This window comes from Cornus florida, unplaced genomic scaffold, assembly GCF_030987335.1.
Source record: "Cornus florida cultivar Cherokee Brave unplaced genomic scaffold, ASM3098733v1 CherokeeBrave_3.0.0_Hap2_Chr08, whole genome shotgun sequence".
NCBI lineage: Eukaryota > Viridiplantae > Streptophyta > Magnoliopsida > Cornales > Cornaceae > Cornus > Cornus florida.
Genome location: NW_026775578.1, coordinates 83,023,479 through 83,047,812, shown reverse-complemented (window position 1 = coordinate 83,047,812; position 24,334 = coordinate 83,023,479). Strand labels below are relative to the sequence as shown.

Genomic DNA, 24,334 nt, shown 5'->3' with positions numbered 1-24,334 from the left:
CATCCCCCAAAATTCAAAAAAAATTAATATGTCCTCTCTATCCACCAAGCCAGAATCTTCCCCCATTGAAAACCTAGTCCACTGGTACTTATCCAAAAAAAAACTGGTAATTTGACAGCTTCATACCTCCTTTCATCTTCATATCCACTATCCTGCATCATTGCCTCTCGTTCATTTCCCCCTCTGTTTGTTCTTCTTTGTAGGAGTAGCCCTTCTATGCATTTTCAAGTTCCTGTCAACTATCAGCTCAGCTTGTATACTAAGTGATCTGAGTTTAAATGAAGAAGTCACCGAGCCAGGCCTAGGTGTTCATGAACAGGAGATGCCTTCATTTGCAGCTCTAACAGAAGTAGAATGAGGAGGGACAAACTAACCGCCAACTGTTTCAAATCTAGCTGACAATTTCAATCGCATGGGTCTACCCTGCCCTACCCTAAGTCACATAAAGCGGGAGCGGGAGCGAATTCGAGAACGGGAGCGTGAGAGTGGCAAAATTAAGTCATAAGCAGTGAGAATTTGAGCGAGAGCGTGTGCGGAGCATAAGAGCAGGAGCGCGCTCGAAACATGAGAGTGACACCTGTTAAGAAGGATTGTGTGACTTAGACCCTACCCTCATTATGGCAGTCTTGTTCCTGTTCCATTAGAGTAGGGACAAAGAGGCTCACTTAGTTGATCCATTCCTTTGCCACCACAAGAATTTATATGAAAGAAAAAGTTGAAATTAATGATAATAGTTCCAAAAAGAAACTAAACTCTAGACTGGGTTAGATTCGCAGTATGAAATCAAGGTGTAAATGAAGTAGAAGGTATATGAGAAACTCAAATCTTTCTTCACCACTGTAGTTCCGTCTTTCCTCAAAGTAGGATAGATTTTTCAAAGTAGTTTAGCAAAATATGTATGAGGAAGACAATTATATAAGCTATACCTATGAATCTAAACGCAAAAGAAAAGGGTATAGGCCATAAGAGATCAAAAAATACGAGCAATGCCCTCACCTACTAATCCACTAGCATGGTATCGCCGCTAATATTGCTTGTTGCAGATTTGAAAATAGCAAGGTCTCTATATATATCATTTCAATATGCAAAATACGTGAGAAGTACACCATCTTCCCCTTGCTCTTTCTTTGAGTGCTACTTATTGGTTATGATAAAGCGCAGGAGTTAAGGTTTGTGTTGTACCTTGTTTTTAGTAAACAATAGCATGATAGAAGAAGCAAGAGTTGCATACATTTAAAGGCACCCCCCAGTATGCTGATTCAAAATAAAAGCAATATCTTATATTACTCATACTGTTTTAATAAAAATCTATCCAATTGGCGAAAGTACAGTACTATTCCGGTACAAAGCAAGAATAGTGTCTAGAAGACAACTTTTTTACAACGGATCTAGTCAAGACTCCACATAGAACAAATAAAGTGAGCAGTGTCCAAATCTTCGACAAGAATAATCATAAAAAGAAAGAGCTCAAGTGGCGGTATCCTCTGTTTGGTAATTCCCCCAAATTCCCTAACTTTTTAGTTGCTCGGCCGTAAACATTCCTTCGCTTCTTAAGTGAAGTGCCTTCAGACCTTGGCTTATCAAGCCAAGCCCTACCATTCCTGAACTTCTTACAAAGTTCAGCGCTTGAAATCCCTTCAAATCTTGACTTTGATTCCGAAATTGAGGATTGAGCTTCAAGAAATAGTGAATGGTCAACGGTCATGTCGTCCCCAGGACAGAAGAGCTCAAAGGAAAACTATACTGCAAATATCATGACTCCGACGAGCATTCTTCTACTAACAATTGTGTTGTTTTTCGTAACTCTGTTCAGGATCATATTGATAAACAGGTACTAATGTTCCCCGAAAGAAGAAAAGAGACCATGATAGTGGACACCACCCGTTTCCCTCCAAAAACAGTGATCCATTAGAAAGTAGTAACTGAGAGTTAATATTTTTAGTGGTAATAGTTCCAGCAGTAGTGATCGTTTTGCCTTTATTTTTAAGGTTTCAAGGATTGTATCTCATAGGCAGTTGGACGTCAAGGGATTGAAACATGGAAACAGCCTTTCCGCATGCAGAGCTAAGGCTGCGTACATCTAACCCTTCCCAGACCCAACAATGGCAGGAGCCTCGTGCACTGGGTTTGCCCTTTAGACAGTTGGTTACCACAAATTTGACTATGTGCTGAATAGGCACAATAAAAAATAAAAATAAAAAAACTTGTAATTTAAAAGAAACTTGTCATGCAAAAAAATACAAAATAGAATCCAATCAATATCGTTAGTTCATAAAGATTAGAGGATTTTAGTCATAACTCATGGCACCTAGTTGGCTACATGAAAATGATAATCTTGGGAATTATTCCTTCGAAAATATCAACTATATAGTAGCATACTTTGCATCTAATGTTGTCTGCTTATTTAGTATGAAAAAAAAAAAAATTTAATTTGTCAATTCCATTTTCATGTGGTATCTCAAGTCCCAGAAGCTACCTAGCAAAAAGAACAAAAATGAAATCAATCATGTTAAGTACCTTGATGTAGTCATTCCAGACTGAATCATCGCCAATAACCATCTTTTCTGTTTCATCCCATCTGAATCCATTATGAGAAAGGAGTTCCTTCAAAACCCCATACTGTTTCTTCCAAGTTTTAAGCCGATTCTTAATATGGTCTTTGGTTACATCAGGCCCAAATATTTCATTTAAAGCACTAACAGCTGTAATATATGCCTCGGTCTGTATAATATTGTTCACTTTATGCCCCTTTTGCACTTCTTCAACTAAAATCTTACTCAGGCAGCGATCCATTTCTTCTGTCCATCTCAAGATTTTTGTCTTCTTATCATCACTCTGAACCACAGACATTACAGCAGTATCCATGCCCTCGTTATCAGACAGCAAGTCAACATCAACTTCAGCACCATTATCAGAAGAACTTGCTGCTGATTGATCATTGCCAACAATAATACATAACTCTTCATAATTTTCAATGAACTTTGCACGAAAATGTTTAGCTTCAGGATGTGCCTGGTAGGGCATAGGTTTACATATCAATAAACAAATTATAATTCAGTATGGTAACAACAATTTGAAAATTTAACATCATAGCTGCAAATTCCAGTATGATATAGTGCCAACAGAATATTAAAACAGATTGTTTGAGAAATATTGTGAAAATAGTGACTACAGTAGCCCGCAAATAGATAGCAATAAATTAACAATTTTGAAAAAATAATCGAGAAAAAGCTTTAATATGAAAGCATACATATAAGACAAGAAACCTAAGTTGGCATGTAGATCTATTCAAGAAATTTACAAATAAATAGAATATGAAATTCATTGATTATTATAATATTTTCCAGTTATACCCAATCAGATCAAATAAAGAAAGCGAAGTGTAACAAAAATTGTAGAACTTGTCAAATTCATGCACATATACCTTTATGTAGTCATTCCACACAGCATCATCTGCAACAATGATCTTCCGTGCCTTGTCCCACTTAAATCCTTTTTGAGCAAGGATCTCCTTCAGTACACCATACTGTTTCCTCCACGTTTTCAGCCGATTCTTAAGATGGTCTTTGGTCAAGTCGAGCCCAAAATTTTCATTTAACTCTGCCACTACTGCTGCATATGTTGCAGGCTTTATAACTTTATCTAATTTATTTCCCTTTGAAACATGCTCTGCAAGGATCTTAGAGAAACAACGGTCCATTTCATTCGTCCATACCATGTGCCTAACCTTTTCTTTAGCATTGACACTCCGCGTCAGGTATACCTTACGATACATTCCTGACAATCAAACATCTGAGCATTAAACCAACAAGGACAGCACATTAATAAGATCACTAGAGTCCAAGAAGACATTGATTCATAGAGTATAAGTGCCTAGTGAAACCAAAATTCAGGTCAGGCACAAAAGTGGCTAACCGTTGAAGGCAAACCAAAAGCTGGAATTATCATTTGCGTTTAACCCTTTTTTCTTGGGTTCATTATAATGGGGCATGATATGCAAGTAAGAAGAAATTGAGAATGTTTTCGCAATATTGCCAAACAAAAATTTGAAGGCATGTACAAAATTCGATTTTGTCTAGCAATGTCTCTGATTTCTAAGCCGCCATTGAGTCTCTGAAATCTAAACAGTCAGAGCTTAGCCAGCGTAACGACCGAGTATAACTCCTAACAATAAACATATTGAAATGTTTCCAGTAAGTAAAGAAATCATTAGTGAACTAAACATTTTCAGAAGATCAAACACTATCTGTTTCCAAATTAAATATGAACAAATAGACAAGCTAAAAAGTCATGAAAATATCCACTATTTTTTTTTTTTTTTTTTTTTTTTTGATAGATAAGAAAGATTTCACAAAAACGCTCAAAAGGGGAGCGCTCCCAAAACAGACAAGCACCGTCCATGACGACACTATAGCTTTAAGCTATCAACAAAATCCAAAAGACAATCCACTGACATACAATCCCGCCCATTTACCCAAAAGAATAAAGAAGAAAGTATACTATACTTAATAGCCCAAATAGGAGACTCCACACCCTCAAAGTATCTCCTATTTCTCTCTCGCCACAAACCCCACCATATACACAGGGGCGTAGCCCTCCAAGCATCTCTGACTCGGCTCTCTACTGTACACCCTCTCCAAGACTCAAGCAAGTCGACCATAGATTCTGAGAACACCCATGGAATACCTAACGCAACCAAAAACACATCCCTTGCCACCAAGCAATGAATAAGAAGATGGTTGACAGATTCCCCCGTCTTCTTACACATGTAACACCCGTTAACCACAACTTGACTTCTTCTAAGATTATCAGTAGTGAGGATGCTTCCCAAAGCAGTTGTCCACGAGAAAAAAGCTACCTTGAGTGGTGCTTTTGTCCTCCAAATAGCTTTCCAAGGAAAAGTGGGGCCAGGAAGCTCCACCATACTAAAATAGGACTTGACCTCAAACACCCCTCTTGAGGAACCCACCCACACCATCTCATCCATGCCCACCCCGACCACCACTTGGCTATGTATGAAAGTCAGAAGATCTGTAACCTCCAATGTTCCCAATCATGGAACTGTTTACGGAACCGCATATCCTAAGTCACCCTTCCATTATCAAGGCGATAATAATCAGCAACTATAGCATCTCTATTCACAACAATTTGGTAAATTTAAGGAACCTACGGGCCTAAGCCGAATCCCCACACCATATGTCTTCCCAAAACCTGACATTTCTTCCACTTTGAACCTTGAACCGAATCCTTTTAGAAAATTCATCCCAACCTCTACGGATAAGTTTCCAAGAGCCCATACCCGCTGGGAATCTAACCTCCCTAGGCTGCCACCCACCATCACCCTCCCCATAACGACAAGCGATGACACGCCTCCAAAGCTTGGTCCTCTCTCTCCCAAATCTCCACAACCACTTGCCCAATAGCACCTTATTAAACACATCCAGCCTTCAAATGCCCAAACAACCATTTTAATAGGGAACACACTTTATTCCAGTCAACCAAGTGATACTTGAACTCATCGCCTAAACCGCCCCACAAAAACTTCTTCTGAATAGCATCTACTCTTCTAACAATTGTCTTAGGCATCTTAAAAAGTAATAAAAAATAGGTCGGGAGGCTTGAAAGTGTGCTTTTCATAAGAGTAACCCTCCCCACTTTTGACAAGTATTGTTTCTTCTAACCTGCAAGTCTCTTCTCAAATCTTTCAACAATTGGATCCCAAACAAAAAATTTCCTTGACAAGGCTCCCAAAGGGAGTCCCAAGTAAGAGATCGGAAAAGAGCCAACACCACATCCCAGCGTATTAGCCAAAACTTGAATATCTTCCACCACCCCAACTGGGACAATCTCACTTTTTCCAATATTTATTTTCAAACCAGAAACAACTTGGAAACATGCCAACACGCACCTTAAAAACCTCAGCTAACGAAGATTAGCATCACAAAAGACAATGGTATCATCCGCAAACTGATTGGGAACTCTACCCACTGAGAATCCCTAAATAAACCCAAGCTTCCCCGCCCTGCCCATCAAACGACTAAAAGCCTCCATAACAATAATAAGCAAGAATGGGGAGAGAGGGTCCCCCTACCTCAAGCCTCGAGAACTAGCAAATAATTCAGCTGAAGATCCATTCACTAAAACAGAGAACCGTGCTGTTGAAATGTAGAAAAAAATCCACGCCCTCCACTTTTGACTAAAGCCCATTCTCTTCATCATATACATCAAAAAATCCCAGCAGACATGATCATAAGCCTTTTCAATATCCAATTTGCACACAACCCCCAAAATTCCACTTCTCACCCTAGCCTCAATACACTCACCAACAATCAACACTAAATCCAGAATTTGACGCTCTCCAACAAAAGCATTATGAGAATCCGAGATTACCCCATCAAGCACTCTCCTCAATAGAATGGCTAGCACTTTTGCAATAATCTTATACACAACCCCAACAAGGCTAATGGGTCTGAAATCCTATGCCTCAATTGCTCCACCCTTTTTTGGGACAAGAGTAATAAAGGAAGCATTGAGACTCTTCTCAAACAATCCATGCAAGAAAAAGGAGCCAATTGCCCCCATCACCTCAACCTTCACCACCACCCAATTATGCTGAAAGAAAGCTAAAGTAAAACCATCCAGTCTAGGAGCTTTATCCCCATCACGGCTCCTCAAAGCTTTATCCCCATCACAGCTCCTCCTCCCCAAACGGCATCTCAAACCAGTATCTATCACCATTCGAGACAACCGCAAACTCAAGCCCATCAAGAAAAGGCCTCCAAGAAGCAGTCTCCTCAAAGAGCGCTTGAAAAAAGACACGAACCCATTCCAGATATCATCTTCCACAGCAACTGTAAGCAGCAACTCTGGTTTTAAAGAGAGCCACTTATTCCCTAAATTCTAAATAGTAAGAGGTCAACCAAACTAAAGACCAAGTATAACTTCCAACCTCTATTTAAGATATAAAAGTAAGAAGTGAATTAAACAGGAAGTCATGAGAAATGGTTTCATTAGTAAACTAAGCATCTACAGGAGCTCCACGGGCTATCTATTTCCAACATGATTACGATTTTATGAATAAAATACAACTGATGTGGGTTCCAAAGGCCATAGTTCCAATGTAAATATGAACAAGTACAATTTACACGACATGTTAAACATTCATTAAAACATCCTCACTTAATTGATGCCACATGTTTAAACAGCAATTAGGAAAAATATGGCTTCCAAACCAAAAAGTTAATGCCACGTTCAGTAACTTCAGTTACCAAAATGATAAAAGAAAAAACAGGTAGCACAATGAAGAACATCCACATATACATTGTTGCAACAGATTAAAAGAATAAGAAAAGCAACAGCTTCCCTATCAATCCTGGTATGTGCTCTGCCCTGAACTCAAAGCCTCCTCTCTCTACTTCTTCTACTCCTCCTCGTGGGGTGTTGAGGAGGGTTGGTGGAAGTGTGGACAGGGATGTATGTCCAGAATTACAGAGGCTCTCACCGGTGTCTGAAGTTGAAACAGAAGGTAGGCGTGAAGATGAAAGTGAGGATCTGTCCGAGTCTTCAGACTTTACTGGGGCTCTTTCATGTTATGACCCAAGTGTTGTCACGGACCATTGTGGGCTGTTGAAGCTCATCCCAAGCGAGAAGGATGATGGGAGTGTATTTCTGTGTGTTGGTCATGAGACCCATTTGTTGATTGATTGAGTGACTGAACTTCAATGTGCTGGGGTCAAGGGTGGAGCTGATATGCCAAATTTGTTGGACCATGGGGATGGCAATGACCACTGTTTTGGTGATCTGTCACACCTCTCTAAAGGTGACAATTGGGCTGTTGTTGATTGCATTCATGCCTTGGATCTTTCCACCTCCAGTGTAGGAAAATTGTGGTACCATAGGAATTGTCACTCCATTGGCTGCAATCAGGGAAGTGCAAAGGGATGCTAATCTGGAAGGCAGGAATGAGGGGTGGTTCATGGAATGCATAGAGGGCACTAGCAAGCTTCTGGGAATGTCGTGTACTGGGGAGGTTGATAATATTCATGACATGTTCCAAGAGGTGGATGATGATTGGGCTTTGATGAAGCAAAAGAAAAGTCCCTGCTAGAACGGGGAGAGGGAGCTAAAAAATCTCATATCCTATGTAAATTATGAAGGGAGGAGTGGAGAAGGAAGTGATAAGAGAAGTGGGGGCAGGAGGGGAGGGGGGAAAGAAATTGTGTGTCTATGAAGCTCAAAGTACTGTCTTGGAATGTTCGGGGCCTCAATGACCCAAGCAAAAGGAAGGTGGTGAAGGCTTTGATTCGAAAATGGGGGTCCCAGGTGGTGTGTTTACAAGAATCTAAGTTAGCCGACTCCACAGCTAGAGTTATGAAAAGTCGATGGGGGTGGTAGCTTAATGGATTGGGAGGTGATTAATGCGAAGGGGACAGCGGGGGGTATTGTGGTTCTTTGGGACAAAAGGTGGGTGTCTAAGGTGGATGTGTGGAAAGGAAGGTTCACCATTTCTCTGCTTTTTGCACTGGAGGAAGATGGTATGCAGTGGATGCTTTCTTGAGTGTATGGGCTGGGAGGGGATGTGGAGAGGACAGGGTTATGGGAGGAGTCGGGGATCATTAGAAGCAGATGGGCAGTTCCGTGGTGGGTGTATGTGGGGTGGGGGATTTAAATGTTGTCCGGATGCCTAGTAAGAGTTCCACGGGGGGCATTTGGACCCTAGCAAGGACAGAATTTTCAGGTTTCAGTGACTCTCAGCTTCTTCTCGACCTCCCAATGGAGGGAAGCCAGTTCACATGGTCTAGCGGGCGAGAGTCCCCTACATGGCCAAGGTTGGACAGATCTTTAATTTCTGGTGATTTGGAGGAGAAGTTCCCAGATGTGTCTCAGGTGGCGTTGGCGCGTGCAGTTTTAGATCATATTCCTATTATTCTTGATTGTGAAGGGATGAGGAGAGGGAGAAACCCGTTACGGTTTGAAAATATGTGGCTTAGAGTAGGGGATTTCAAAGACAGGATCCGGGAGTGGTGGATGGGTACGAGGTTAGGAGTATCCCGAGTTTCCAACTTGCATCCAAATTTGGGCGTTTGAAGGAAGAAATCAAGACCTGGAACAAAGACGTGTTTGGTAATCTTGAATGGCGGAAGAACAAGCTCCTCCTTTAGATTTCTGAGTTGGATAAGGAGGAGGGGGAGCAGGGTCTCAGTGATAGTGATAGGGAGGTGAGTAGGAGGGAAGAATGTAAAACCGAGTTTGAAGAAATTGTGCAGATGGAGGAATTTTCTTGGAGACAGAAGTCTAGGGTGCTTTGGCTTAAAGAAGGGGATAGGAATACAAAATTCTTCCCTTGCTTGGCTAATGCTCATAGAAGAGGAAATCACATTGGAAGAATGCGCTTTGGTGGGAACATGGTTACCAGGGAAGAAGACATCCGGAATAGGTTCGTGTCGTCTTGTGAGCAGCTCTTCACAGAGATTGCTAGTTGGAGACAATTGTTGGATGGGCTCGAATTGCAAAAATTTCAAATGATGATAGAGTTTGGCTTGAGAGGCTGTTCAGGGAGGAGGTGTTGGAGGCCATGAACAAAGCGCTAGGACCAAATGGGTTTACCCTTGCTTTCTTTCAACAGAACTGGGAGCTGGTGAAGAATGAAGTGATGGCAGCCTTTAGGTCTTTCTTTTCTGATGGAGTTTTTGAAAAGAGCCTTAATGCATCTTTTATTACCCTTGTTCCTAAAAAGGGTGGAGCATTGGAGGCCAAGGATTTCAAACTCATTAGCTTAGTGGGGGTTGTTTATAAGATCTTTGCGAAAGTCTTAGCAATCCGGTTAAGGAAGTCTTGGATGGGGTGATCTCAAAGTCTCAGAATGCATTTGTTGGTGGGAGACAAATTCTGGTCTCAGTATTGATTGATAGCGAGTGTATTGAGGCTAGAGCCAGAAGCGGTGTTCTGGAGCAGGCTTTTTCGCTAGTTCTCGTGGATTACACCAGGGGGATCCTCTCTCGCATTATGTTCATCATTGTTATGGAGACTTTTAGTATATTGATGGCGAGGACAGAAGAGCTTGGTTTCATCCAAGGAATTCTGGGGTGTGGGGTTGGTTCTTTCCCGATTTCTTACATGAATTCCCCTTGGGTGCCTCGTCAAGGAGGATTTTAGTCTGGGACCAAGTTGTCGAGAGATTTGAAAGGAGGCTTGCGAGTTGGAAGAAACACTACTTGTCGAAAGGGGGGAGGCCCATGCTTATGAAAAGCACCCTTCCGAAACTCCCTACTTATTTTCTGTTACTTTTTCCGATGCCTGTGACAGTGGTCTGAAGGCTTGATGCAATTCAAAGAAACTTTCTGTGAGGAGGCTAGGGAGATGAGTTCAAATACCATTTAGTGAACTGGGAGAGAGTTTGTACCCCTATTTCAAAGGGAGGTTTGGGGATCCGAAGGCTAGATATGTTTAATAAGGCCTTGTTGGGTTAATGGCTATGGAGATTTGGGGGCGAGAGGACAAAATTATGGAGGTGAGTAATCTCTTATCAATTCGGGAAAGGAGATAAGAGGGTGGTTCTCTAGGGAAGTGAGAGCTCCAATGGGTATGGGATCTTGGAAACTCATTCATAAGGGTTGGGATGAGTTTTCCAACCGCATCCAGTTCGAAGTTAGGAGCGGGAGAAACGTCAGATTTTGGGGGGATCGATGGTATGGGGACTTTGTGTTGGCTCGTAGATTTCCTTGTCTTTTTAGGACTGCTGTGAATAAACATGTTACAGTTGATGATTGTTATCAGCTTGATAATGGAAAGGGTGACTTGCGAATTGCGAATTGCGAATTGCGATGTGCAGTTTCGCAAAGAGTTTCATGATTGGGAGCTTTTGGAGGTCTCAGATTTCCTTACTCTGATCTACAACCAGGTAGTGGAGGGTGTGGCTGTGGATGAGATGGTGTGGTTATTGAGAGGGGTGTTTGAGGTTACATATTTTTACCAAAGTCTTATGGAGATCTCTGGCCCTTCTTTCCCTTGGAGAGCTATTTAGAGGACAAAAGCCCCCTTGAAGGTGGCTTTCTTTGCATGGTCTGCTACCCTTGGAAGCATCCTCACTCTCGACAACCTCAGAAGAAGACGCCAGGTTGTGGTGGACTGGTGTTGCATGTGTAAGTCGTCGGGGGAATCTATGAACCACCTTCTGATTCATTGCCCTGTGGTGAAGGATATTTGGGTTATGTTCTTCGTTGCCTTTGGTTTGGCTTGGGTGTGGCTTGGGTGTTTCCTGAGTCCACAGTTGATTTGTTAGAGGCTTGGAAAGGGTGTATAGTGGAGAGCCGAGTCAGAGATGCTTAGAGGGTCACTCCCCTTTGTCTTTGGTGGGGCTTGTGACGCAAGAGAAATAGGAGATCCTTTGATGGGGAGGAGTCTCCTATTCGGTCTCTCAAATACAATATATTGTCGTCTTTATTCTTTTGGGTTAATGGGCGAAATTGTAAATCTATAGATAGTCTTTTGGATTTTGTGAATAGCTTAAAGTTGTAATATTGTTATACGCGGCTTTTTGTTCTCTTGAGAGCGCTCCCCTTTCGAGTGCCTTTTATGAATATTTACTTATAAAATTAAAAATAAAATAAACATTTAGGAAAATTTTCTAATTTTAATAATGCTCTTCTCCAAGTTTCTCTCTCTCTCTCTCTCTCTCTTCTTCTTTCTTTCTCCCTCTCTCTCTCTCTCTCTAGTCGTGTCTCCTTCATGCTCTTCTTTTTTCTTTTTCTTTTTTTGATAAATAAGATTGTATTGAGAAACGTTCAAAAGGGGAACGTATCCCTCAAAAGCTACACAAGCCAAAATAGGGCCTCTAAACTCTCAAAGAGTCCAAAAAGTCAACCATCTCATCCACAGATTTACAATTTCTCCCTGAAACTCAACAAAAAAGAGTACTAATAATGGAGAACTTCAAAGCACCAATAGGAGTCTCCTTCCCTTCAAAGGATCTCCTATTTCTTTGGAGCCATAAACACCATGAGATGCGCAAAGGCGTGTCCAGAAATCACAAGCTTGGGCCCCACTATACAACCTCTCCAAGCCACAACCAAGACTCTGAAAGACCTGGGCATAACCCACCAAACCCCAAACAAACCCAACATAAAAAATCAGCAATCCCAAGGGCAATGTAAAAGGTGGTGGTCAAGTTAACCGTTTCCTCATCTCTCTTGCACATGCTACAATAATTGACCAAAACATGTCCCCTCCTTTTTAAGGGTCAAGATCTTCCCCAACACAAAGGTCCATGCAAAGAAAGCCACCTTGAGGGGAACCTTAGAATGCTAGATAGCCTTCCACAAGAATGCATCCCCCGGAGAATCCGTAAGACACCTATAGAGTAACCAGTCCTCAAGTGACCCTAGTAAAGAGGGAACCCACACCACAGAGTCAAGGACACCGATCACAATCTCCTAATGATACAGTAACCAAAAGACCAATGGTTTCCTCAACCTCACAATCTTGAAAATGCCTCGAAAAACTTACATCCCAAGAAATCTTCCACTCTATCAAGACGATAGCAGTCAACAACCAAAGCGTGTCTGTCTATGGCAATCCTAAAGAGTCTAGAAAACGAGAGTGCAAGAGACCGCTCCCCACCCAAATATCCTCCCAAAAAAAATCTTGCTACCATCCCTGACTTGAAATCTGATGTGTTTAGAAAATTCATCCCATCCCTTCCTGATGAATATATCCAAACCCCAACTACACTAGGAATTCTCACCTCAAGTGAAAACCAACCACCTCTATCCTCCCCGAATCTACTCACAATCACCCTCCTCCATAGTCTATACCTCTCCACCCCAAACCTCTATAACCACTTCCCCAAGAGGGCCTTATTGAAAGGCATGAGTGTTCTAATACCTAAACCACCCTACCGGATCGGACTACACACCCGCTCCCTATTAACCAAATGATATTTTAACACCCCCCCCCCCCCCCCCCCCCCCCAAAACCGAAAATTCCGTTGTAACCTCTCAATCCTCTCAGCTACAGAAGAGAGAATATGAAAAAGAGAGAAGAAATATGTAGGAAAGCTCTACAAAGTGCTCTTCATCAAAGTGATCTTCAACCCTTTGAGAGATACTGCTTCTTCTAACCTGCCAAACTTCTCTCAAACCTCTCCACCACAGTATCCCAATTTCCCACTCTCTTCGACAGTGCCTCAAGAGGTAACCCCATATAAGAAAATACGAAGGAGCAAATTCAACAACCCAAGGTGTCGGCGAGAACGAAGATCCGAGGAACCTCCCCAACCAGAACCAAAACACTTTTCCTAACGTTCAATTTCAATCCAGAGACAACTTGAAACCAAATAAGAACGCATCTCAAATACCTCATTTGAGACATGTCCGCATCACAAAGAACCAAAGTTTCATTAGCAAACATCAAATGGGAAATCTTCAACTAACGCTTTGTTTGGAATCGATTATTTTAGGATTTGGAAAAGGAATCTGAATTGGAAAATAAGACTATTTATTTTATTTATTGTAAAATATACTCCAAAGTTACATCAATAAGACAAACAACAGGAATGATTACGTGATAGAACTCTGAAACATGAAATTTATTGTAAAAAAAAAGAAAAAAAAAAAAAACAATTATTTATTATTTTTATATATATAAAAAAAAAAAAAAACAAAAATACAAGAATACAAAAATGTAAATTGTAAAAATATAAATTATGCTCTATGACTCTTCGTTTAAATTTTTAAGTACACAAAATACAAAAGTGGTGGTGGATACTAAAGTATTGGATTCCATGATTTTTGGTTATAAAATTATGCTACATTCATGTAAAATTTTGAAGTACAAATATACAAATGTAAATTTTTCAAAGTACAAAAATACAAAAGTGGTGGTTGATCAATCTGTTAAATGCAGTTTAAGATATTAGAGTACTCAAACAAAATGGCGTGAATTATGGAGGATTGGAGCATGATTTTGGTTATACAATTCTGTATTATAGATTTTTCAAATACAAGAATACAAAAGCGGTGGTGGATCAATCTGTTAAACACAGACTTTTGGTAATTTTGAGAAATCGATATCTTTCTCCATAACTCTGAGATTTGAGGATAAATTTTTAAGTACAAAAAATAAAAAAGTGGTGGTGGATACTAAAGTATTGGATTCCATGACTTTTGGTTATAAAATTCTCCTCCATACGTATCTAAATAAAATTCCAGATGAAGACAAATAAATATAAAAAAAATTAAAATCAAAATACACAGAAGACTTGACTAACCAGGATATGCTCAACACTCAGAGAAAAAAATATATGCTCAACACTCAGAGGAAAAATATATATATATATAGATAAAAAACAACGGTATTATTATATAGAGAACGAAATAGAATGGATTCGGTTAAATAAGAGAATAGGAAGGATTTAGTTAAATAAAAGAATAGAAAGGAAAACGTTAGAGATTGAGATATGGTAGTAGATATTTAGGATAGGGTTTAATAAGAAGACTTGTTTAATAACGAGAAGAAGTTGGAAGGTTAATTAAGGAAATGTTTAATTAAAGAATATATATCCCGTCAAATCCTGGCTTTTTAGACTGGATTTGAAACGCAATTGAAACGGTATTTGAAATCCTACAATTATCAAATCCCTTTTGTAATTCCGTGGTTCCAAACAAGGCAAATCCTGTTTTCAAATCCAAATCCCATTAAATCCAACATTCCAAACAAAGTGTAACTAGGAGCATCTCTCCCCACCCGAAAGCCCCCCAACAAACCCACATGCACCGCCGCCCTCAACATTCTGCTAAAAGCCTCCATCACAATGAGGAAAAAGAAGGATAGAGCGAATCTCCCTACCTCAAACCCCTCGAACTACAAAAGAAACCCGTTGGGGCTCCATTCATGAGGATCGAGAATTGAATGCTTGAAATGCAAAACTCAATTCAGCTCCTCCATCTCTCCCCAAAACCACATGATCATAAGCCTTTCAAAGCTTGCATAAAACCCCAGGAACCCCACTACACAGTCTAGAGTCCACACACTCGCCAGCAATAAGACTAAATCAAGAATCTGATGACCTCCCACAAAAGCGCTTTGAGAATCCGAGATGACCCATCCAAAACCTCCCTTAATCTCAACGCAAGAACTTTAGCGATTAATTTGTAAATAAACCTCACCAAATTATTAGGTCTAAAATCCAGCGCCCCCTTTCTTGGGAAGGGCAATGAATGTGACATTCGACTTTTCTCGAAGCAACTCTGGGAATGAAAAGCATGAAAAGTTCCCATCACCTTCCCCTTAACCACCTCTCACCTCTCTAAAAGGGATATTATGGAGAGTCAGGACCCAGGGCTTTGTCCCCATTACAGCTCTTCAGTGCCTTTAGCACTTCCTCTTCAAGAAAAGGGCTTTTTATCCCAACATCCTCACCATAAATCGAATCGAATGAATCCCCCCAAGCAAAGGTCCCCAACTAGAAGTCTAAGTAAACAACTTCTGATAAAAATAGGTTATTCCTCAACAAACATCCTCATTCTTGCACAACTCCCCATCCAATCAAATCCTCCCAATATGATTACCCCTTCGATGGGCATTAGCAAGTCTATGAAAGAACATTACATTACCCCTCCTTTAGGCCCAGTGCTGAAGATTCTACCTCCACGAAATCTCCGCTTGACAATCCACCATCTTACTTCTCAAAGCCTCCATAATATTACCCAACCCCTCTATACGGTTAATATTTGCTATCTCCAAAAAAGCTCATTCTTCCTCCATTCCAAGTTCTCGATTTTTTTTCTTTCCATTACATATGTATTATATATATACCCATTCCCAAAATTTGTAGGAGACATTATATACACTTAGCCTTATTTGTCTCTAAGACTACTCATCATGTTACCATGTGCCATGTATGTTTTGCCACCTTTTTTTTTTTCTATTGACACTAGTCACCATGCTTATTCATCTCTTCTTCTTTTTTCTTTCATTGTTACAAGCTTACCCAAAAGGCTTTGCACCACATGAATATATATAGAATATATATGTGTGTGTGTGTGTGTGCGTGTGCGTGTGGAGAATTATAGTACCCATGTGCTACTTAATATTTCATATATAATATTCTAATTTTTCTTTTTACCCCTTAACTTATTTTAATTTCTACTTTTCTCCACTACCTAAAACCAATTTTTCTTTTGAGTCCTTAAATCCATTATTATCTCAAGTTCTTCCTCTTCCAATATTTTCACTTTCTATCGTAATTTCATATATTGTCACATTCCAATCCCAACTAATATCTTTTATCTAAGAACATAACGAGTTGGACTCACAAGTCTACTTTCGTCAATCGATTTTATTAAAATTATTCCATTAGAGCATCAAAATGCACCATAACATTTATTACATTCTCAATGTACTCATCTCATTAGGTCTAAGCCAATGTCAATTTAAGTGAACCTTAGCCCATGTTGCTAAATAAATAAATTCATTAATACTCAGGATATTACAATCCCCCCTCCACCCTCAAGGGGTACTTGGAAGGTAGCAGACCTTTCCTTCAATGATAGAAACAATTTATATGGCTACTTTTATTTTACCAAAAAGGCTGTTAAAACTATTGTTGCAACAAACAGCCACGAACCAACATACAATTATGAAACACGACAAAAACAAGCACCACACAAGACACAAATTTAGCGTGATTCGACACAAGCTGTGCATGCATCCACAGTGAAGATCCGGCAAAAAAATTCCACTGCAAAAATCAGGAGATCACAAGTTCCAACCCCAAACCCTTGCTCTCGCTCTTGCTCTCACTCTCATTCTACAATTTTCAGTGTTTTCTCTCCTCCCATTGCAAACCCTAAGCACCCTTATATACCGAGCTACAAGAGAGTACTAAATAGGATCCATGACCCGCAAGCAAAAAATGGTCCATACAAAGCTCAATCATCGGGTGGTCACGTCGTTGTGACCCGGAACAAAATTCATCACAATTACACCCTAACTGTTGGGGGGTGGGGGTGGTAGCAAGGCTTCTTATAACTATTGTTTAAATATCATATAGAGTACTTATTGGATTCTAAAAGGCAAGTTCGCGCTATCCTAAGACCGGCTAATCTTGACAAGGAATAAAATAAGGGTCTTTTACCTTTTCGGATCAACATGACAGTCCAACCACATTGCATTGCCAAAATCCATGTTGTACATTTTAAGGAGGTGTCCTCCTTGCTTCTCTCATGGTACAATTCTCTTCCTATTAAGCCCCACCTTTCTCGTTAGTCCACAGAGGCAAAATGTAGTACTGGTGCCAACAATTTAGCCTTAAAAGTCTTTCATGCCAGAAATTGTTTGGTAATATACAATTATATGTCAATTTTCACAATAGTAAGGTGCTTGTATATTAGGACTTTCACTAATCCAATACTATATCATATATAAGTAAAAATAAATAAATAAAAAGAAGAAGAAGAAGAAGAATAAGACAACTATATCAAAGAGAAGTCAGATGCATAACGAAACAAAATTTTATCTAATTCTTACAAAATATCAATACTTCATACCACCTAATTGCTAGCTATTTCATTAAAAATATGTAGCAATCAGAGAACCGATCAGACAAAGAAATACCATATTCACGTGAGAACTAGTAATTGAAGAAATAAAGCATACAAGTTCATACTGTATCTACTTCAACACTCACGTTGTGCATAGAAGTGTTGTAAATAAATATGATTTTATGTTGCCTTCGTTTCGCAAACATGAAAAGCTCACCGCAATTTAGCCTAATGGGTTCAGTTGAGCAAGAAAGCACTAAGATAATAAATATTGATTTCTTTAAATTCCTACATTACAGGAACCAAACAGGCCTCGTTGTCAATCAATCAACCAAATCAGGAACTTCATTATTCAGAAAGCAATTAATTTAATCGAACAAAATTATTTATCAATCAAACCAAGAAAGAAGTAAAAATTATTAAAATTAAAATTAGAAAAGAGTGAGCTTGTTAGTTATTAACAGAAAGAAAAGGGTTACCTGCGACGGCGAAGAGGAGATACGGTGGCGGTAACCGGAGGCTACGGCAACCACGGAGTGGCAGTTGCTACCGCACGCTCGTTGTGGTGCGTTGCTAACTAGGGTTGGTTACTTTCTCCTCATCGGTTAATTGCGGTGACAACCTTCTCGCTCTAACTTTATTATTTTTCCGTGTTTCACTTTTTTGTATGGCCTAAAATGTAATAATTACATGGGAGTATTACAAATACCATCACATTGGGGTGGCAATTCGTATTCGCGAGTCGTAATTAGGTCGTGTTAGCATAAGAATATTATACTAAAAAAGGATATAGTGCAGAAAACACCCTTCAAGTATACTTTTAGTAGCACTTTTATACTCTATTTGAAAAAATGTGCAATAAACACCCCTAATCTTTTGAAATTGTGCAAAATTATCCCTGTGTGCAATAAACATCCCTAAATTATTACTGCAATACTCATTTTATCCTTTTAGTCTTCCAAAAATACCCATCCTTCTTTCTCTTCTTCTTCAACCACCGGTTGATGGTGACCATGACAGCCATCGCCCACAGTGACGCCACTGCCGGAAACAAAGCTTCGTGTGATCAACGGCGGTGGTGAGATCCACCTACTAACCCCCACACCCGACATCAGAAATGCCAACCACCACTCTCCACCAAGCCAAGATTATCACCATCAACCATCTTTCTCTCATCTGTGTACTTTCGCATAAATTCATGGTAACTAAAGCATGGTACCTTCGCCAGACTTTCATGGTCAATAAAACCCTGTTAGATCGTTGTTCACCCGATTTGTCTGGTTGCTCTCGGTATCCATAGAGGCATGGATGCACAGTTCTTCAGGATCTTTTTCTTTTCTTGGGGTGTTTTTCATAAATATCTTTTGAAGATATTTTATTTTAGGGGTTTTTAAGAAAATATTTTTGGAAGATATTTTCATTTTGGGTTATTAGTGCAGTTAACCCTTTTTGGAGGGGCCATTGTGCAATTAACCAAAGTTATTGCAAAAAATTTTTGTTTTGAGTCTGGATCCTCGTACTGGATTCATTTTCACATTTCCTTAAGTCGTGTACTCTTAGAATTTCCTTCTGATCGTTTTTCTTTAGTTTCAGGGTTTTTGGCCCCAGTTGCCGCGAACTTGTTCGGGGCATATCTTTCTGCTCGGAACTCAGTTTTTGACGCCGTTTCTTCCGTTGTTCATATTTTCTCATTTTGGTTCTTTTTTGTACATGGAGTTTTGCCGTTTGAGCACGTTTGCTCAAATTCTACTTTTTCAAACCTGGTAGGGCCCTTTCGGGGTTTTTTTAGGGTTTTACTATAAATAGAATGTCTTAAAGACAAAAATTAGATTTTCCATCATATTCCTCCCTCTTTGGCCGGCAGTCATGGGAGCTCCTTGGGCTGCCACCTTTTCTTCTTTTCCTCCATTTGATTTCCTTGGTGAAAAGTCTTCCGCCTTAACGTTTATCGTAGGCCTCATCGTGTTCTACCTTTCCCCCTTATTAGAGTCCATTTCTGACAATTTTGAGTTCGGGTTTCAAGTTCAAGTTTGGATTTTCATGGTACCTCAAAGGTTGAAGTTGCTTCCCTCGTTGTCCCCGACATAACCTAGGAGTATCGTCGGATTCGGAGCACTTTTCTTTCGATGGGGATTTGAGATATCATCTCAAATTGAGGTAGGGGGTGTTATAGTTTATATTCTTGTTGTCTTGCATGTTATTGATGCTTATACAACTTGTATACATGTTTTGTTCAAGTTCTAGAAATTGATTTAAAGTTGATTTAAATTCTACTTAATTATACCTTGCTTGTTTTCCATTTTTGACTTGATATAGGCATGGTTATGACTTAATCCTTGACATATATTAATTTGGGATCATTTGAATAACCTTTGAAATCTAGAGATTTAATTAATTTTAAATTAATTAAATTATACATGATGATATCTTGCTCACTTTGTGATATTTACAATCACCATGGAATGGACATTCATATATATTATTTTGAGAATTTTTGGACAACCTTGATTTCTAGAGAAATTAATTAATTAGGTTAATTAATTTCTACTTGGTGTTCTAATGAATTGGACTTGTATTTCATGGGGCTTTTGTCTTTTTATCGTGTATCATGACTTGTTGCAACTTAGCTCCATTAATGTAGTTAATGAACTTGCACTCTTACATTGGAATGATTTACTTATTCAAGAGTTGTTAAACAAATAATCGAATCATTAGTCTTATACTTGTGGTATATTCACATCAATGGGTTCTTTGTGTTTTAAATCCTAGTTTGTGGTCTATATAGATGTACTCTATGATTTCTTGACATTTCACATGCCATTATAGTTGAAACTTAGGGCATGACTTGTGTGTTCCAAAATCTTGGTTGTACATGAAACGTGGTTAATGCATTTCTTGTATCTTGATACTATCTTGACTTGCACAACTTGTTGATTTTGGAACTTGTGATATCAATCAAGAATTGATATGGCTAGGACTTGATTCTAGTATGGGAGACAGAGAGCTCCCTATACTATAGTGTGCACTAGGAGAAGGTACCCATGGGTTAGTAGCCCTAAAGTGATCCCAAGAGTACGATTTTAATTCGGGTGATATCCGAGTTTCCACATTGGTTGATTTCACTCTTTAAATTTCAAGTTGCTATTCCTTGAAAATTTAAAACTTTTCGTGTTATGTGAAATGCGCCAATCTTATTTCATTGCATAGATTTTATGCTTCATCCGTGATTTCACTCCTTAAATTTCAAGTGTTATATTTCTTGAAGATTTAAGACCTTTTCGTGTTAATTGGAATGTTCCAATCTTGTTTACTTACAGAGATATTATGCCTTATTCTTGATTTCATGTATAAACCTTATCGTGTTAACTGGAATGTTCCAATCTTGTTTACTTGCATAGATATTATGCCTTGTTCTTGATTTCATGTATTAAACTTGTCGTGTTGTGTGGAATATTCCATTCTTGTTCAATTGTATAGATATTATGCATTATCCTTGATTTCACGTCTTGTCCTTGTCGTGTTAATTGAATTGCTTCAATCTTGTTAATTTTCTTAGTTATCTTGTTTCATGTTACTTTATGCTAATGTGACTTAGGAACGATCCTATACATGTAACTTGACTTAGATTCTAGGTGGCATGAACCATATGTAATGGGTTATATCAACGTGCAAAATCTTTAAACCCTTAGATTTCAAGTATTATCTCTCGAAGATCTAAGAACCTTATCGTGTATATAGAGTGTTTCCTACCTTGTTTAAATTGTACAGACATTATGCTTACTTCGTGTATCTAGACCTCATTCACCATACTTGAAACTATGCACTTGCTTCTTGTATCTAGATTCCATTTAGTATATTCGTGTCTTGTATACCTGTCTTGTGTGTTTAGTATACTTACCTCGCATGTTTTCATCTTCGTTTAGTAAACTTGTAACTGGTATGCTTGCATGTCGTGTATTCCCTTTCAATTACATGAGTAGCTTAAGATGATCCCTGAGTCTCACTTTGACATAGACATTAGGTAGCATACCCTTTTTGAATTGTTTCAAGTTAATGTAAAAATCTGCAAAGAAATCGAGTCTATGCATGCTCATTCTCTACGAGTAAACTTGTTAACTCACCCTGAAGTTACTGGGGGTTTTGTTTTGGTACGAAGACTTGGTTCGTGATGTTCATCATTGCTTGGATGATTGTAGATTTGAAGGTCTTAATTCTTGTAAAAGTTGGCTTGAAATGACACTTATAGCCTTTATGTCAAAATCTGTATATTTGATTCCATATATGTAATGTGTACATGAGTACACCTTTTACAATGTATTTGACATGTATGAGATGAGGCCGGTGGCCAATGATCATCATTTTGCATCTTATGTAATTTTTGACTTCATGGAATATTGTGAAAATGTTGAAAAATGCCAAGTCATTGTCTCACCATGGTTGTATCGGGTGTGGGAATTCCATTTTTATTCTTTCATATGGTCTCATTAATCGTGTATGAAGTGTGGCCAAGGGCCAAACGGTCATTTGACTCCATTTTATATTTTTGGATTTCATGTTTTCCATTTCAAGTTCATTTTCGCCTTTTTAGCCATTGGGGGGTCGGATTTTGCATCGGCTATATTTTTAAGCCATGGACCATTATAGCACGTCCAAATAGGTAAGTTACGTTTGCATGCATGATCGTTTTCAAGAAAAACCCCATCCTTGGTGATTTGAGCCTCCCTATGGACTTATTTTGCATTTTTATTGTATAATCCGGTTTAAGGGCATTCTGGGGTTTTCCTCTGGAAATAAATTCCGTTCTTGACATGGTCACTTAGAAAACATGATTTTAGGGGGGGTTTCTTTTTCGTGTTTTTCCAGAAAATGTCGTCTTGGTACCGGAAACCCACCACAAAGTTCAGCTTTCTGTTTTTCATATAGCAGTTTTCTGGACCCTCATAACCTGATTTCATAGAGGGGCATTTTGGGCATTTCACAGCGAGTTTTTTTTTTTTTTTTTTCATTTTCTCTCACATTGTCATGTAGAAAACTCAATTTTGAGAGTGGTTTCTTCTTTGTATTTTTCCAAAAAATGTCATCTTGGCCCTCAAAAATTTTATTTTATTTTTTCCCCAAAAAAACCCTACTACCAGGTTTATGCTGAGTTATAGCACAAGTGATTGAGTAGTGGCTTCCTCGTAACCGGTTACATGAGCATGGGCAGTGTTGTGGTCTTCATTTTTGGCTTCCTAACCGGTTAGATGGCATTGGGTTGACCATTTTGACCTTTTTGTCCCTTCTTCTTCCGTTAGCCATATCTCCTTCGTCCGGACTCCAAATCAAGTGAATTTTTTTTTTTTTTGAACTTGACTAATTTTTCATCGTCTATCTAATGGTGTGCTTGGTTGCACCCGGATATTCCTGGAAAATTACCAATTTACCTTTTTAGCCTTAAGTGCTCGTTTTTCTTCGTCTTACCGTTTCTCCTTCGTTCAGACTCCGAATCATGCGATTCTTGAGTCCATCTTGATTGATTTTTCATTGTCTTTCCAATGGTGTGCTCAGTAGCACCCACTTTCACCTTGGAAATGACCATTTTACCCCAAGGTTCATTCTTGCCCCTTTTTGAAACGTCGCTTCCGCATTTGTTTTTTTTGGGTTCAGTGACCTCATTGAGGGTCACATTGGTGTCTTAGGGACGTGTTATGTCTCTTGAGACCATTAGTTTATCTTTTACTTCTGCACTTTAGATCTGTTATCGGGTCAACTTTTGGGTCATAACTCACGCACTGGGTTGAATAAAAACTCGGGTTACTACAATACCTCCGCAGGGACTTCTACAGTTTGAGGTATCTTTTCAGTTTTCAGTTCTTGGGCTAGAGTTCTTGTTGACATGGGTGCATCACATTCATTTATATCTGCTTCATTTGCACATTCTTTGGGTCTGGAGGTCACATAGCGGGATGGTTTCTTTTTGTGTTGACACACCAGTTGGGGTCCAGTATTTTTAGACCATGTTTGTCGGGGTTGTGCTATCGAGATAGTTGGGTGGACTTTAGAGTTTGATTTCGTCATTTTCAACATGACGGGCTTTGACGTCATTCTTGGGATGGACTGGTTGTCTTTCTTTCATGCCACAATCGATTGCTTCCGCGGCGAGTGTCTTTTTGCACTCCCACGAGAGATTGTTTTCACGTTGTGGGAGATCGGAGCGATTCCCACTCGACAATGATTTTCAGTATCGGTGACTGGAGTCACCACAGGTCCTACTTGGCTAGCCTATTAGCCGATGAGGATAGCAGTTTGGGCCACATTTATCCAACAGTTGTAGTGGAGTTTTTGGATTTTTTCCAGAGGAGTTAACGGAGCTTCCTCCTCTTCGGGAAGTTATCTTTGCCATCGATGTCATTCCCTGTACTGCGCCGATCTCAATGGCACCATATCGGATGGCACCGGCAGAGTTGGATGAGCTGAAAGCTCAATTGGATGATTTGAAAGCTAAGGGCTTTGTTCATCTTAGTGCTTCACCCTAGGGAGCACTGGTTCTTTTTGCGAAGAAGAAAGATGGGTCTTTAAGACTTTGCATTGATTATCGCAAGCTGAACCATGTTACGATTAAGAATAGGTATCCTTTGCCTATGATTGATGACTTGTTTGATCAGTTAAAGGGAGCCACTTGTTTTTTGAAGATTGATTTGAGATCGGGTTACTACCAGTTGAGGGTTAAAGATGAGGATATATTAAAAACCGTTTTCTGCACACGGTATGGCCATTACGAGTTTCTGGTGATGCCATTTGGTTTGATCAATGCT

The 24,334-nt window shown here is 39.4% G+C and overlaps 2 protein-coding genes across 3 annotated transcripts in view; both read right to left on the bottom strand.

The window, feature by feature from the left end:
- Nucleotides 1–18,179, bottom strand: part of LOC132268219 (L10-interacting MYB domain-containing protein-like) — a 31,812-nt gene extending 13,633 nt beyond the window's left edge. Inside the window, exons 1-3 of one of the 2 annotated variants that reach the window (XM_059769023.1) lie at nt 18,020–18,179; nt 3,425–3,792; nt 2,518–3,012 (exon numbers count right to left, since the gene is read on the bottom strand). In XM_059769023.1, coding sequence (XP_059625006.1) covers nt 2,518–3,012; nt 3,425–3,775 — 846 coding nt within the window. In that variant the 5' untranslated portion in view covers nt 3,776–3,792; nt 18,020–18,179. The remainder of the gene's footprint in view (nt 1–2,517; nt 3,013–3,424; nt 3,793–18,019) is intronic. The other variant, XM_059769022.1, reaches the window with a different exon arrangement.
- LOC132270534 (uncharacterized) lies at nt 4,409–4,987 on the bottom strand. Its single transcript, XM_059771710.1, has one exon. The coding sequence runs from the start codon at nt 4,985–4,987 to the stop codon at nt 4,409–4,411; it is 579 nt and encodes a 192-aa protein (XP_059627693.1).
- Nucleotides 18,180–24,334: the final 6,155 nt, after the last annotated feature.

Excerpts from the sequence above, each read along its gene's own strand:
- LOC132270534 (XM_059771710.1), bottom strand. The coding sequence starts at position 4,987 with ATGGATGAGATGGTGTGGGTGGGTTCCTCAAGAGGGGTGTTTGAGGTC.